Raw genomic sequence first — 17044 nt, forward strand, 5'->3', positions numbered from 1 at the left:
CCGAGGTGGCTATAAAGCCAGCCAAAGGCACACACCAGGACTCAGGACTTGTACCCTTCAGGGCGACCGAGACCCTCGGACCACAACGTACCACGCAGAGCCCTTAGCACAAGGCCAGGCACTCGGGAGGTTCCCGACAACAGTAGCTCCCTCCTTGCCGCCCACATCCAGCCACATCCAGCACTGGTGCCCAAACCCCGCAGGGAGGCTCTGCTTCTCTGTCCAGCCAGGCAGGTGGGGGAACGTGTCTGGGGCTGAGGTTAAGGGGGTGAAAAATGCCCCAAGGGTTCCACAAGCAAAGGTCAATGGCTCTGCATTATTCACTTCTCTGTGCCTTTGTCCAGCTCCGCCCTCCAGGTGAGCAAACTCCTGCTTAACGTCGAGGCTCACTCAGCTCGAAGCGCTGGGAAGCCCACTCTGATCTAGCCCCCATCTCCTCCTGTGCACCCCAGCCCTGCGGGGCCCTGCTGCGGCATTTCACAGCACGGCACAAGCGCCTGTTTATGTGTCAGTCTCCCGCGAGGCTGGATTATATTATTCGTCTTTCCATCTCCAGCACAGCAGTTATGAGGCACGGATCGGTGTTTGTCGAATGTGTGTCTCCCCCTCCCAGCTGAGACCACACTCAGACGCTTCAGCTCACGGCCTCACCTGCATGCCCAGGCCAGTCCTGGTGACAGTCAGCAATGCCCTCTGGCCGTCACACCTAAAACCATCTTCCAATCATTCCCGTTTCCTCTTCCTTTAATGCTACGGGCACAGGGGCAACTCCCATTTCTGAGTGCTTGTGATGTGCCTGGAGCTTTACACACGTTACCTGTTGCGCTGGAGAGACTGAGGCTCAGCCAGGGTGGTGGAGTTACAAAGCGGCAGAACCTTCTGTCCATACTGGCGCAGTTCACCTGGCACCTCATCATAGCAGGGCCTATTTTAAAAAACCATCATCTGTTCTGCAAAATTTAGTGCTTTTATGGCTACGCATCAAGTTGTCATACAAAACTGTGCTTTGCTCATTAAATGTTTCAAGTGATAAGTCTTGCTCCTACAGCTAGATGGTGAGATGACTGTCATGTAGGAGAAACAGCAAGGACTTAGAATGAGAAGCCCTGGGTCTGGCTTCAACTGTGCCACAGTCGGGCTTTACGCTCGTAGGCAAGTCACCTAACCTCGTGGGACCTCAGTTTCCGCATTCATGAAAAGGAGAATAGCATCTCCCCAGAAGGTTTCCTGACGCATGCTGGAAAGCGCTCTAGCCACCTCAGGAGTGTACGCATTAAAAGGATAAATATGATTTATTCACAGTCACGTCACCCCTGCGCTTAGCACAGCACTGGACACACAGCAGGGCATCAGTAAGTCTTGCTGAGTGATTATTCAGTTGCTGGGAGATTCAGGAGTTAGAGAAAACAAGCCAGTATTTCTCTTTCTCCTGATCCCAGAGGGATTCGTGAGTGCCACCATCTATCTTGTGTCTGGAATGTGCTGAATTCTGTGACAACCATCTTACGAGGGTACTCTCTCCAAGTCCTTCCAGCATCACTGCCAGGTGTTACGCCATGGTGCTGGTGATCAAATTGAGACTCAAAAAGAGGGGAAGTGACTTGCCCAAAGTCACGGTGCCACAGAGTGGTAGAGCTGAGATCTGAACCCAAGTCTGTGGCGTGGTAAAGCCTGTGTTCCTAACCACCATGTTTCCAAAGGAAGCTGCCCTGGGACACTCCTCTAATTCAAAGGTCCTGCCCCAAGAAGCTTCTGGCTGTGCCCAGTGAGACCTGTTTCACTCAAGCATCTCATTTAATCCTTCTTATTCTTCAAGGGTTAGTTCAACTGTCACTTCTACAAAACGCCCTCCTCTTATCCTCCCAGGTGGTAAGGTCTTTCTGTCTCTTCTAAACCCTCAGAGGATTCCATCCGCACCTAAAATCACCCCCACTTTCTACTGCCTAACTGCGCTGCATCTATATGGCATTTTTCAGACCAGTCCCTGAGTTCCTCAAAAGAAGTGGTTCTCATGCATCTTTGCTTGGTCTGCCTGCCAGCCAGCCTGGCCGGGGAGGGTGGGGTGGACTGCCTGCTCCCCTCCTCCACTGAGATGAAACAGGAGTCTCCGGCTGTGCTCAGTGAGGTGAGCTGGCCCCGCCTCAAGCAGGCATCCTGCCTACCTGCTACCGCATCCAGATTGCTGTGGGCCCTGGCCCAGGATCCAAAAGATAAGATCTCGATGCCTGGTTTGATGGCAAAGATGCTATAAAAAGCCCAGCACCCAGGCTCAACACTGGCTCGTGACGGAGTCCAAAGCCTTGCACTTGGTTCTCCTGCAAGCAGCTGGGTGGCCAAGGCCAAACGGCTTCCGGGCCAGGAACAGCTCTGGGATAGATACTCCAGGAGGAAGCTGCCCTTCTTAGGCTTAAAGGGCCCATCAGTTACCAAAGCTTGGAAACCAATATCCAGATCAAAGACCACAGCCCCTCTTACTGCCCAGAGACACCTGGGTTATTAGTTAAGAAGAGCAGGGAGAGCCTTCCCTCTGCCATTAAACTCATGTGTGGCTCTGGGCACATCCTCTCTGGGCCTCGACTGGAAAATCCGAGGATGGGATCAAAACATCTCCATCTCCCTCTGGGCCCTGGGGCCTCAGTTACATTAAGGTTCTTTCTACCTCTAGTACTCTGCAGGTAGAAAAATATTCTCTACTCTCACTCCCAGAAACGGGGTGAGAGCAAGAGATAAAGCATCCTCAGTCCAGGAAACAGCAGAAGCGAATCAGGGCTGCCTAGCACTGCGCCCTCAAAGCCTGTCCCCTTCAGAGGCAATCCCTTGTTTCCGCTGCCTCGAAGGTAGCTGCTTCCCCTAACAGACACGCAGAGGTGTGTTTGGGCCCTAGCCACTTTAGGAAAAAGGGGTACCTTCTGGGGTGTGAACTGGACTCCCCATGGAAACCTAGCAGACCCTGGGGGCAGAAGGAGCCCAGCACCTTCCCTGCCTGTGCAGGAGGGCAGGGCAGGGGTCTGCTGCATCTGCTTTGATCCCCAGTCCAGAGAAGCTTTTCTCTACTTTACAGGGTCAATTTCCTTCTTCTTTTCCCAGGACACAGCTTACCATTCTGACCGGGTTCATTCCCCTTGCCTAGAATGAGTTCTGCAGTCCCCTAGGCATATCCCACTCACCCTAGGGTGCAGTATTACACTTTGCCCGAGGAAAGTCCTTTACCTTTCTTCAAATTTTCACAGCACAAAGTGCCAAAGCTGTTTAACTTTGTGGGGCCACAGATCCCTCGGAAAATCTGTGGCTAGTACTGCTCTCTCTGATAAAAACACAATTATATAACGTCTGCAGACTATTTGGGGGGGGGTCCACAAGCCCCCTGAACTCCATCATGGACTCAGAAAGACTCTTAGGGCCACCTAGCCGGCTCAGTTGCTGGAGCATGCGACTCTAGTTGTGAGTTCGAGCCCCACACTGGGTGAGAACTCACTTAAAAAAAAAAAGTAAAAAAAAAAAGTATCTTAGAAACCTAGATCCTAGAAGAAAAGCAGGTCATCCAGTCCATTCTCCCACCTAAGCCAGATTCCCTTTCAAAGGCAAGCCTTACCAGGATGCCTGGGTGGCTCGGTTGGTTAAGCGTCTGCCTTCGGCTCAGGTCATGATCCCAGGGTCCTGGGATCGAGTCTCACATTGCGATCCTTGCTCAGCAAGAAGCCTGCTTCTCCCTCTGCCTGCTGCTCCCCCTGCTTGTGTTCTCCATCTCTTTCTGACAAATAAATAAAATCTTAAAAAAAAAAAGCACGCCTTACTGAACGATGTTCCTCTTCTCCACCTGGCCCACTCCTCAGGACTACTCCTTCAGGAATCTTCCCTCATCTCTCCTGCTCCAATCCAATGCCCCCATCATCCCAGCCTGAGCCACATACTTTCCTACCTGTGTTTCCTCCCTTGTGTGTTGTCTTACTTCCCCAGCAACAGAGCTGGCTCTCTGCAAACCCGTTCATTTAATTCCATAACTCTGAGCTGGAGTTGGAGAGGACCATGATCCAGTACTTGGGAATTCTGTACTCCGAAGGCAGGGCTAATGACAGCAGCGGCCCATCTCCCAAAGGGCCTCAGTCTGCCCTGGGTCTCACCAGAGCAGGGGCTCCTCTGGGATGACTGCCTTTCCTGCTGAAAAGTCCCAGAGAGGACTTTCAACAACTGAAATCGACAGATAGGAAAATCAAGGCCCAGGGAGGCAAAATGACTTACCATCAGTCAACAAGCAAGAAAGAGGCAGAGCTGGGACTAGGACTAGGACTTAGGCCCCAGCCTAGAACTCTTTTCCTTTACACAAATGGTTTTATGAAAACTAAATCTATCCTCATACTTCCACACTCATATACTCATAGAAATTTATGAAAAGCAGCACAAGAAAGTTAACTCCGGGGAGTATGACAGTTGGGTTATCAGAGAAGCGAGGAGGGGAACTTTTACTTTTTACCTTAATACCTTTCCGTACTGTGAGTTTTATTCTGTTGGTTTTGTTTTGACCACAAACATGTTTTATTTATTCATATTTTAAAAATAAATCTGCTACAGAAAGGAGATTCTGGCCCCAGCCCACTCCCAACACACATAAAAACAAAGAGAAGCCATAAGTCGACCTGTCTAGGCGCAACCATAAATTAATGAGATTGCCTTCTTGCGTGGTTTATGGCCACTGGTCTCATTCATTCACAGTCACGGTGCAGTTGATGGCTTGAAGAATCTTCCCGGGAAAAGTTTAATTCAATTAGGCCTCTTGGCAGCTCCCTGAGGACGCTCTGGTATCTTGCTTTTACTTACACAAATTGAGGGCAAAGCAAACAGACCCAGACTTTCCCAGGGAGACCCCACCCAGCCCACAGAGGATGTCCCTAGGGACCCTCCATTAGAGACAAGCCCCGGGAGGTGGCCAGGGAGGGAAGTGGCCTTGGCAGCACCGCTCACACACAGGCTGACACCTCCAATCACTCTGCGTGTGACTTTCAGAGCTCAGTTAAACTCCCGGCCTGGCATTCAGTCTGGTGACTAGCCTCTCCAAACCTTGCTCTCTTCCTCTCTGGGCCATCAAACTAGGTTTCCAATCTGCCCCATGCTTCACATGGACCCCATGTCTATAATCATGGAAGTCAGTCCTGCACCCCTTCAATCCCCCGGTACGCAGGAGCCCTTACTCTGTGCCAGGCAGAGAAGAAAGCCAACAAAGGCCCTGTCCTCAAGGGGCTTACACTCTTGTGGGGATTGTGTGCTAAGAATAACTCTCTCGGTCCTGCATGGTTATCTCATTCCTCTCCATCCTTCAAGACTGGCTCGAGTTCCACCTTCACTGAGAAGCCTCCCCTCCTCACCCCTGTGCTCAGGGGTTGATGTTCTGCCTTCCGGGAGTCTGCCCACCCCCTCAGCACAAACAGACCATCTTCTCCTGAGCCTAACGAGCAGGGCTCAGGGTTTCACTCTTCCTGGTTCCCTGATGGGCCACAAGCTAAAGGCCTGGTGGCTGATTTCGGCTGACCTGCCTCTTGGATCCCAGCTTGAAGAGACAAATTAATTAGCTGTTCTCAGTCCTGGCTGGCCAGTACAAAGACATAGCCTTTGCGAGCTTTGCCTGACACACGGAAAGTGCTATGTTAAGTGTTAGCTATTTATTATTTTGGTGAGCTTGTGGGCTCTGCCTGACACACAGCTGTGATGTCACCCCTCCGCCTTCAGTGGCCTGGTCTCCAACAGGCTGAATACTGTGGAAGGGCTAGACTGGGCTTAGGGATAAGTGTCCCCCTAAGGGACTGGAAAGGGGGCCCCGGGAGGAACAGGACTTCTCATCCTGAACCTCACTCCAAGCTGCTTGAGGACATATCTTTTCAGAAAAGAACTTGCTAGGGGTGATTTGGGGAACTCCAAATTCTCAGCAAGTCAGTATTAGAAGTCAGGGGTCAGGTCTGGCCTGATAGACCCCAAAACTGGCCCCGCGTGTTAGATGAGCTTTTAGGGGAAGAAAATGAAGTCAGCATAATCCCAAGAAGGGGGAGAGCCCACTGATCCAGGCCCAACTCAAAACTTAGTTCAGTTAAAATTAGATTAGCCCGTAAGATTAAAAATACCCACATATAATCACGGGCTGCCTAAAAGTATCAGTTGATGTTTATCGGCATCTAAAGAGATGGTTTGGCCCAGGGCGGTGTGTGCAGACAACCTTGGGGAGACATGTCTGACTCAGACGTTTGCAGGGGGTGTGAGTGCTGCAAAATGAGGCCCACACAGGCGATGGATGACTCAGGAATAACCCAGGTCCTGGGTTTGCTGAGTGAGCCTTCTCTCCTCACCACGGAAGGAGAGGGGGCAGGTGAGGGGACGACAGAAGGAGGCAGGCCAGCCGGCTCCGCCCAGGCTGGCATTCCCAAAGGGAATCTGGGGTCCCTCCACTCCACTTCCCTGCCTCTCCTGTGTTTCTGAATGCCAATACCTTAGAGAAGGGCTATTTAATTCACAGTGGGACTTGGGCGGGCGGGGGGGGGGGGGGATGTCACGGTTTTTTCCCTAAACCCAGAAATGATCCACAGAGTGCAGTCAAGACTTGACATACTAAAACCATAAAACTCTTCCTTGTTCATAATGATTATGGGAAAAATAAAACTTCTGAACTGAAAGGGAGTGGGGGGATAATGAAGAACATGGGCTCTGGAGTCAGAAAGATCTGGGCTTAAACCCCAATATTTTCTAGCTGTGCAAGTACATGACATGGCTTCTGAAATAGGAGCTTAATAAGTAGCAGCTAATATAATTAACAAATACTTGACAAAACTATCACAAATATTTCCTAACAGGAGCTCAGAGAGGTTGTGCCTTGCCTAAGGTCACACAGCTCAGCAAAGAACTAAGACCAGATCTCAGGTTTCTTGACTTCCTCATTCCTGCCCATTCAGCATGTTTTTGGTTGTAATTCACATCTCTGCCTCTCCTTTCTCCTCCAGGAGGGCCTACAACACTTTAAGGAAAAGGAAAAGCCCTCTATTTCAAAGATTTGCTGTGCCATTGACCTGTCTGAGTATGACAGGCCCCAAGGCTGAGTTCAGCCCTCACGCTCTTTGTTAGAACTAGGAGCTGATCTGGCCTGGGCTCCAGACCACGCCAGACTGCCCTGTTCCTTCAGCTCTCCCCTCCTACTGGGGAAACTGACTCCTTCTGACAACTGCTCGAGTTACCAATGTGGATGGGCCTAGTCACTTACTCTCATCAAAGTCCCTTATCTCTGGTCTCCCTTGATCTTTATAAGGACCCAGGATGTCAGCCAGGCAGGAAAGAGGATGGGGTCTTGCATTAGAAGTCCAGAGATGTGTCCTTTGCCACCTACTTCTTAGGCGGCCTCAGGTTCCTTAGATGTATAATGGGCACATCAATACCACCTGCTAACCCACTGAGACGATCAGAATTAAATACTATATATGCAAGTGCTTTGGAAACAAGTTACAGCAGTGATGATAACTGCTACTAGATTCTGCCTGCCTTCTAGGGCTAAAGAAATCTGTGCTACCTGCCCCCAACACAGAAGCTGCCTCTCAGGGGATCCTGCTGGGCCCTGAGGGTAACCCAAAGCAGCCCCACACCCTCCCTGCCCAGCGGCAGAAGACTGCAATCACAGGGTTAGCCACCCCCTGCTGGCTAACCCCCCTTCCATGGGCACTCCCCTGCCCAAGCAGGGAAGAAGCAAGCTCTAGTCAGACCACAGAAAGGGCACCTCCACAGAGAGGACAGGCAGGCTTACTACCAGAGGTTCGGGGACAGGCCCAGCCTCGCTGCAGGATTCTGTTGTATCTGTGCAACTCATGGGGACCGGGGATAGGCCCAAAGCCAGGCGCAGAACCCCAACAGCTTTCACAGGACAGAGAGAGGGCTCCCACCACTGACATCTGGCCCATCCCTAGAGGGAGTCCGAGCTCGGCAGGCTGGGCACGACTCCGAGGAAGGCCACGTGTGCATCTGCCCATGGGGCTGTAAGGAGCCGGAGAGACAGGGGCACTCCTCTAGGAGGCTAGGCCGAAACACAAACAGAAAAGAAACAGCAATTCAACATCACGGAAGATAACCTCTCTGGTCTGCTTCCTCATCTGTAAAACAGAGACAGCCTTTATTTCATTCGATTTTAGTAGGAATTAAACGAGATCACTTTTATAAAGTGCCTGACACTACTCTGTAGATACTCAATAAGTGGTAATTCTGATGAAAACGCAAACACCCCCAACAGAAGACATGTCACAGGGCAGGCTAGGCCTCGTGCCAAAGCTGTGGATAAACAATAAGGGAAACGGGTTCAGGGGGAGAAGCGAGAGCAACTGGCCCTGGCCGTGGGCTGGAGTGGGCTGGGAAGCCCGCCCAAAGGGGTGGAGTCTGAACGGGCCCTAGAAGCGGCCTCAGCAGCCCGCCGGGCACCGTGCTGGGCATTCCCAAGCGCGTCCTCTACGCCCGTCTTAGAAGGTACAGGCGGCATCTTCACCTTACCAGGGAGGCAAGTCAGGTCCAGGGCAACGAGGCCCGGCCGTGGTCCCTGGTACTGCAGGGCGGCGGCGGAAGCCCAGGCTTTCTGACCACTCTGCTTTCCCAGAGCGGAGGAGCGGGAATGAGAGCAAAGGCACGCCTCGTGGGCGCTCAGCTGAATGAAGTCCAGCGACATGACCAGTCGAAGGCCTCCAAGGGCCCTGATGCTTCTGGAGACACGTGTCCTACCTGAAGGCCTCCTCCCGGCCCCCAGCTGACCCTCCGCTCCCACTGTCCTGCAGTCAGCTATCTTCCCAGAGAGGAAAAGGCCACCCCCTTCTCTTTAGAGGGTGCCGTCTGGGCTTCTTGAGAGAATTTCAACATGACCTCTAAGGCTGTTCCTCTCTCCTTCTGAGAAGTGGGAGAGGTGAGTTCTAGTCTTATTTTTACAGGAAACCAGTTGCTGGGGCCGATATCCATGCATGGGAAGTGGGCAACAGTGACCCTCTCCCCCCTCACAGACTTGTTTAAGGAGGAAATGGCAGGATATGCCTTGCAAAGACCAAAACCAAAAAAAAAAAAAAGCTATATGACTTGAAGAGACAAAGGAAGGCTTTTTTGTCTCTGGTCAGGAGACAAAATGAATACCTGCTTTATGGGCTCTCGGGCCTCTGCCAGGAGTTCCAGGTCAGGGATATGGGCAAACAAACGCAGGGGTGCCAGTGGCGAGCCGGGTTACAGGGAGGCTCTCCCTTGGAACAAGCACTAGACTGGGAGTCGGGTGAACTGGGGACAAAGTGGAATTCACGTAGGGCCCAAATCACAAGGGGGCGGGGGAGCAGACCGAACCTAAGGCTTAGGGTCACGCTCACAGGTCTCCTAACAGTCTAAACCCCCCTCCCACCACCAGCCCCTCCCGGGCAAGGAAAAGGCAAGAATCCCTGACCGTCAGAGAGAGCGAAAAGGCCCAGAGAAGGGTCCCATGTCACCCACGGAGCCAGTCAGAAGAGAACCCAGAAGCATTACTCTAGAACTTCAGCTCTAACCAACCCCACCCTCCCCCAACCATCTCTGGCGGGGTCAACCTGAGGCTCTGCTCACTGATTAGGACAGGAAGGCGAACTGCACACAGCACTTTCTATTCTTAAAAGAGGGGTACCTTGCAAGGGAAGCAGCTGCCAGACGTGACAGAATGAGGGCTCTGACTCGGCTCCTACCCACACCGAAGTGCTGAGAGAGTAGGCAAGACCCCGAAATGAACTCTGAGGTTCCTGAGTATCTGACAGTGCAGAGGAAGCATGGCCTCAGACCCCACCCCTGTCCCCTAAGTCAGTTGGTGCTGTGTCCCCTCCCTGCCAGGACCAGCCCTGGAGGCAGCTAAAGTGAAAGGAAGAACAAAATCAGTAGGACACACCCAACACCCCAAAACCTTAAGGAAGGACGCCCTGTGGCAGCCTAGGGTTGAGAGATTTGTAATCCTCCAGCTTCAGAGGAAGACTGTACGTAGGAGGCTGAGGTAGGGATGCATCTGCCTTTGGTGGTTCAAATCCCAACAGGGGCGGACGCCTGGGTGGCTCAGTTGGTTAAGTGTCTGCCTTCGGCTCAGGTCATGATCCCAGGGTCCTAGGATCGAGTCCTGCATCGGGCTCTGTGCTCAGCAGGGATCCTGCTTGCTTCTCTCCCTGCAACCCCCCCTCCCCGCTCGGGGGCTCTCTCTCTCTAATAAATAAAATAAAATAAATCCCAACGGGGGCAGATGTCACTCATTGAGTGCTACCTGTAGGTACAAAGGCAGCTTCATACGCACTAGCTCGGGTCAGCGTCACACCGACAGCTCTGTAGGTATTATTATTTCCCCCATTAATGTCTGAGGAAGCAGAGGCTCAGAAAGGCTCAGGGGCAGAGTGGAGGCGCCTTCATCTAACCTCAGTTCTACCCTGCAGAGGGAAAGGAAAAAATGGGCACTCACTTTTGCCACCTGAACAGGGACCCTTGAGATCTTTTGGTCGTAATTCTCTCCCCCAGAAGAGCCAGATGCTGGGGCTCTTCTGTTTTCCGAATGCCCTTCCAAGTCAGAGACACAGACTTTTGGAACTGCAAACGTCCTCAGAGATCATGTCCAGCCTCCTCATTTCACAATAGGAAAACTGAGGCCCAAGGCTGAGTGACTTGCCAGGGTTACCCGAGTCAGTGGAATGGCAGAAATGTCAGCCCTAGAAGGGGCCAAAGATCAGCTGACAGGTGGGGAGGCATGACTGGCCCAAGGTCAGAGAGGGAGGTGGGATGAGAAGCCAAGTTTTCTAACTTCTAGACTGATGCCCTTGCCATGGCGTCATCTCTGTTCTCCAGCTGCTCAGGGTCCCTGGCACAGGTTCTGGTGGGGACAAAGCAGGCCGAGCCTGACCCCATCAGAAACAGATACCAGGCCTTCAGGGACAAACTCCTTCCTGCCCAGAGTAGGATCTCTGTGGTCATGCTGTCGTCCCAACAGAAGGCACTGAGACTTGTAGTGTGCGTACCGGCCCCCAGTGCTCTAACACAATGCCAGGTGTCGTTGGAAGGTGAGGGAGTTGCAGAGAGAAGGGCAATTTCTAGACAGTGATTATGAGGTCTCTTCCTGGCCTCATACAGGCACATGACACATCACGGTCACTAGTTTCTTACAAAAAATTAAGACACAGTTTTCATGACTCAATTGATACGGTCAAATGTAGAGATTCTTGCCAGTTTCACAGCTGGGCAAGACCTGCAGAAAGAGGCCCGGCTTGTTCAAGGTCAAGGTGTCAGAATCAGTACACATAGGTCCCCTTGCCCAGTCCTTGATTTTTACCAGGAAGCTGGCTGCCATCAGGGTATAAGTACATGAAGCTGGTGGCCCAGCTCCATGCACAGGTCCTGCTACTGTCACAGCACCAAAGCTCTGCACCAGCCACTGCATCTGTCAAAACGGAGTGTCCTCCTGCAGCATGTCCCAGAGCCTGCCTCACGAAGCCAGGCATCACCACTGAGCTCCTGCATGTCCTTGGAAAAGCTGCAAGTTTTCCTACCAAGAGTCACAAACTCCCCAAACCCAAACCAGCAGAATCCCAGATCCTCACGCCTTCCACAGATAGCTGAGGCTAAAAAAGCAAAGGCAGCTTTCAAAGCCCCCCTGGACACACTTCCAGGGACTTCTGGGCCATGCAGGCTCCGGTGAACTCCATCAATCACCCAGCAGAACAGAGCATTCAGGCCTAGCAGGGACGGAGACCAGGGAGGGGAGGGAACAACTTTTCTGGTTCCTTCTCCCAAAAAGAACATTTCAGACTCTCTTCAGACCAGAACATCCTGAGCCCATCCACCTGTCCCTGTCCCACTTGGTTGAGTGGCCAGCCAACGTGACTTGTCAGCCCATACAGCACCTTGAGACACAGCCGGGTGCCAACGTGGACGTGAGTGGGGGGCCAGACCAAGCTTCGACTTCCTCCACTCCCCCTTCCACGTCCAAAACAGACTTCAGAAATTTCCAGGGCTCCAGTCCCATAAACTGTATAAAGGACGGCATTCCTGGGCCGGAAACTGACTCAGGGGCTCCCGGCCAGCCTGGGCAGGCAAAGCTGACAGATAACATTCTGGGAATAAAGGAAGGTGATACTATGGGGATCCCTCAGGCTCCACCGCACTTCTAGGTCTCCAGCACACAGGTCCCCTGCTATGCTTAAACTCCTCAGACAGGCCAAGTAGATATATACCCCATTCTGGAACACCCTCCTGTGAAGCATGTAATTGCCCTGGCTGCTGGTGACAGTGCCAACTGGCCACTTGCTGGAAGACACTCCTCTGTCTTGTACGTGCACAGCTGGGTGCCTGGCTCCCCTCGGGGTCTGGCCCAGCCAGAGGAGATCTGCAGGCCTGGAACCCTTGCTGAACGTACCTATTATAAGAAGCATCCCATGCCCTAATCCTGCTGTCTCCCTTGCACAAAGCTGGCTCCAATCTTGGGAGCACTCAGACCACAGAGCCCAAGTCTGAGAAAGACCAAGATGGCAGGACGGAGCCTGCCTACTTTTCTGTAGTGGTCCGGACCTTTATTCCTGGGCAGTCTCAAGTGGTAAGGACCGGGCAAGAAGCTCGCCAGTTTGGTGGCCGCAGAAGTGTCCGAGCCAACTGGACTTACCTATCTTCATGAGGCAGGCCAGCAGGATCCAGAGTGAGATCTCAAAGGGTGTGCGCACATGTGTGTAGTCGATGCCCAGGACTGGAAAGGCCTTTCGAGTCTTCATGCTGTGTTCAGTGACGGAATGGTTAACAGGGCGGCTTTCCGGGGCGAGCTCGGGTGGGGCGGTGGTGACATCCCCAATCGAGCGTTCCCGTGGTGGCTCTGAGCCTCGGATGGTGCTGGCAGTAGGGCTGGGCTGGAGGCCATGGCTCCTGAGAACAGGTAGCAGCCCCGCCAAGGCTACCACCACCAGCAACGAAGGGAAGATTCTCGGGGGAGCACGGCCACAGATGCCAGACCACAGAAGTCTCATGCTGATCCCTTGGTTCAGCAGGCCTTGACTGTTAGCAAAGTGAGAGTAAGACCTGGGGCATAGGTAGCAAGGGGTCAGCAGGTGGAAGACAGACTGGGGCAGTCCCTAGGAAAAGTTCATGTTTTAGAGAGGTATTTGTGTGGAAGCTGATCTCTGGGGGTGGAGGGAGGCTGGGTTTGCAATGGAGAACTCCAAACTGGGGAAAAGGGACAAGGACCCAGAAAGGACCACAGGAGACCAAAAGGTCTGGAACTCCAGACCCGGGAAAGGGAGTGGGAGAAGGAGACTGGACCCTAGGGACAGAGGAAGGGACAGGATAGGTTGGACCCCAGGCGAGGGAAAGGAAGAGGGAAGGCTGAGACCCTTGGTTGAGGAATGTGACTGAGGAGCTGGGACTCAGCTAAGGGAAGGGGTTAGGGAGCCTGAGCTAAAGGAAGGGGACCAAAGGAGGGGTCGGGGGGTGGGAGCCAGTCCAGGAAAAGAAGAGAGGGGGCTGGGAGCCCAGCCTGCGAGGAAGGAGTGAAGCCGGAAAGCGGCCGGGAGCTTCCCCACCCAGAGAAGGGCCGGGGTGCAGGCGCGCCGGGCTGAAATTCCGGGGAAATGGAGGGAGGCGGAAGGCGGAGGCAGGCGGCCTGGCGGGAGGGCGCCCCGGGCGCGGGCTGGGGGCGGCTCGCGGTGGGCCGGCAGCAACACACCCCTCCTTGCGGCCCCGGCGCGGCGCGGCGCTCCGCCCCGGCCCAGCTTCAGCTCCGCCGCGTCCAGCTCCAGTGACAGCTGCAGCCCCGGCCCCAGCCCCGGCGGCGGCCGACTGATGCCTCGCTGAGCCCGGAGCTGGTATTTATAGACACCAGCGAGCAGCCAGCGCAGCGGGCTAGAGGGACCTGTCAGCGCCCGCGCACCGCAGCGACCACTGTCGCCAAGGGAAGGAAGTACGGGTAGGAAGAGAAGAGTCAGAAGTCACCAAAAAAAAAAAAGGGGGGGGGGATTGAATCCCCAGAGATTCTAACTAACACGGGTGGAATGCTTCACTAGTTTACAAAGCGCTTTCGCTAGACACCCGCAGTCTCATGCAGAGTTCCCAACTGTCTCGTGAAGGTTCTATTTTATCCTCCGTATTCAGTTACTCTATGACCTTGAGCAAATTACTTAATTTTCTGTTCCCTTTCTTATTTCTCAAGGGGATATAGTAGCAGTACGAATTTCGGAGAGATGCTGTGATGACCAAATGAGATAATCTACGCAAAGGGTTTAGAATAGAGCGTGGCCTAGAGAACCATTATTATGGTTCCAGTTCTGCAGATAACAAAACAGGAGACAGAATTCCTTAGCTAGGATATCAGTAGGTACCTTAGATTGCTAGAGCTGCTGTAACAACGTAGACAAACTGGGCGGTTTAAAGAACGGACGTTTTTTGTCTCGGACTCTGGAGGCTAGAGGGCCAAAATCAAGGTGTCCGCCGAATGGGGTCCTTCTGAGGGCTGTGAGGGAGAATCCGTTCCTTGCATCTCTCCTAGCTTCTGGAGGTTTGCAGACAATCTTTGGTGTTGCTTGATGCTGGCAACATAACCAGTCTTCACGTGGTGATCTCCCTGGGTCTCTGTCTCTGGGTCCAAATTTCCCCTTGTTACAAGATCACCAGTCAGATGGATGGGGGCCCACCTTAATGCCCTTATCTTAACTAGATCATCTTCAATAACTCTATTTCCAAAGAAGGCCACATTCACAGGTCCTGGAAGTTAGAACTTCAACAACTTTTGGGAGGGTACAAGTCAACCCACAGCAGTGGCGGAACTGAGATTTGAACGTATCATGTTCGTTGGAATTGGTAAGATTCAAGAGGTCATGGCTGTACGCAAGAATCTTTGGAAAGCTTAGAGCAGCACCCGGCAAGCACCACATATGTATGTCATTATCTTTATTTACATGTACTGAGGGCCTCAAACGTAGACCTTTAGTGTTAGGGCTTCATGCTATACATTCGGTCACAGAGACACATTGACAGACTAGAAGGAAGGCCCTCACATCTGTGAAACTGGTTCCATCATGAGACCACACCACCTCGAGTGTGCTATGAATTTAATAATTTCAGATAAACTATATCACTGTGTACTGTTCCTGTTAAAAGTCTGATCTCACTAAAAGTTATCAGTTAAAATATACTGCAATATTCGTAACCCTGTTTTAGCATGTCCTCATTTTTTAACCATTCCAGGCCCATACTTCTTGACTCAGAGAAGCCATGTTTGTGCCAACCCTTCCCCCTGCAGTCTCAAGATGCTTGGGTCCTGGGTGGCATCTCCCCCTAGTAGGTTACCCTCAGTAGAACTTCTTTCAAAATTGGAGTCAATCTTCTCAAACTCTGCTGCTGCTTTATCAACTCAGGTTACGTACTATTCTAAATCCTTCGTTGTCATTTTGACAATCTTCACAGCTTCTTCACCAGGAGTAGATTCCATCTCAAGAAACCACGTTTTGGGGCGCCTGGGTGTCACAGCGGTTAAGCGTCTGCCTTCGGCTCAGGGCGTGATCCCGGCGTTATGGGATCGAGCCCCACATCAGGCTCCTCCGCTAGGAGCCTGCTTCTTCCTCTCCCACTCCCCCTGCTTGTGTTCCCTCTCTCGCTGGCTGTCTCTGTCGAATAAATAAAAATAAAATCTTAAAAAAAAAAAAGAAACCACGTTTTTACTCATCTATAAGAAGCAACTCCTCGTCCATTAAAGTTTTGTCATGAGATTGCGGCCGTTCAGTCCCATCTTCGGGCTCCACTTCTCATTCTAGGTCTCTTGCTGTTAACACCACATCTGCAGCTACTTTCCCCACTGAAGTCTTGAACCCCTCACAGTCATCCACAAGGGCTGGAATCAACTTCTTCCAAATTCCTGTTAATGTTGATATTTGGACCCGTTCCCATGAATCATGAATGTTCTTAATGGCGTTTAGAACGATGACTCCTTTCGAGAAGCTTTTCAGTTTACTTTGCCTAGGTCCTTCAGAGGAATTACTATCTAAAACAGCTATAGCCATATGAAGTATAATTTTTAAATGTATTTCTTAAATAATGAGACTTGAAAGTCAAAATGGCTCCCAGATTCATGGGCCGTAGAACGGACATTGTATTAGCAGGCGTGACAACAACATTCATCTTGATGTACGTCTCTGTCAGAGCTCGTGGGTGACCAGGTGCATTGTCAGCGAGCAGTAATGTTTTGAAACAAATCTTTTTTTCTGAGCAGTAGGTCTCAATAGTGGGCTTAAAATACTCAGTAAATCAGGTTGTAAACATGTGCCGAAATCCAGGTTTTGTTTTTCCACTGATAGACCACAGGCAGAGTAGATTTAGTATAATTCTTAAGGACCCTAGGATTTTCAGAATGGTGAATGAGCACTGGCTTCAACTTAAAGTCACCAGCTGCGTTAGCCCCTAACAAGAGAGCCAGCCTATCCTCTGAAGCTTCAAAGCCAGGCATTGACTTCTCCTCTCCAGCTATGAAAGTCCTGGATGGCATCTTCTTCCCACAGAAAGCTGTTTCACCTACACTGAAAATCTGTTGCTTAGTGTAACTGTCTTCATCACTGACCTGAGCCAGATCTTCTGGAGAACTTGCTGCAGCTTCTCCATCAGCACCTGCTGCCTCCCCTTGCACTTTTATTTTATAGAAATGGCTTCTTTCCTTAAACCCCATGAACCAACCTCTGCTAGCTTCAGACTTTTCTTCTGCAGCTTCCTCCCCTCTCTCAGCCTTTACAGAATTGAAGAGAGTTGGGGCCTTGCTCTGGATGGGGCTTTGGCGGAAGGGAATATTGTGGCTGGTTTGACTTCTATCTAGACCGCTCAAACTTTCTCTGTATCCGCAAGAAGGCTGTTTCACTTTCTGTGTGCACTGGAATAGCACTTTTAATTTCCTTCAAGACTGGGGTTCCTGCGTGGCTCAGTGGATTAGGTGTCTGCCTTCGGCTCAGGTCGTGATCCCAGGTCCTGGGATTGAGTTCCACATCAGGCTCGCTGCTCCATGGGAAGTCTGCTTCTCCCTCTGCCTCGCCCCCTACTTGTG

General features: G+C 51.9%; 1 protein-coding gene across 1 annotated transcript in view; it reads right to left on the bottom strand.

Moving 5' to 3' along the window:
• Positions 1-13789, bottom strand: part of SLC9A1 (solute carrier family 9 member A1) — a 48552-nt gene extending 34763 nt beyond the window's left edge. Inside the window, exon 1 of the mRNA XM_026516930.4 lies at positions 12638-13789. Coding sequence (XP_026372715.1) covers positions 12638-12992 — 355 coding nt within the window. The 5' untranslated portion in view covers positions 12993-13789. The remainder of the gene's footprint in view (positions 1-12637) is intronic.
• Between the last annotated feature and the right edge of the window lie 3255 nt (positions 13790-17044).

This window comes from Ursus arctos, unplaced genomic scaffold (assembly GCF_023065955.2).
Source record: "Ursus arctos isolate Adak ecotype North America unplaced genomic scaffold, UrsArc2.0 scaffold_32, whole genome shotgun sequence".
Taxonomy (NCBI): domain Eukaryota; kingdom Metazoa; phylum Chordata; class Mammalia; order Carnivora; family Ursidae; genus Ursus; species Ursus arctos.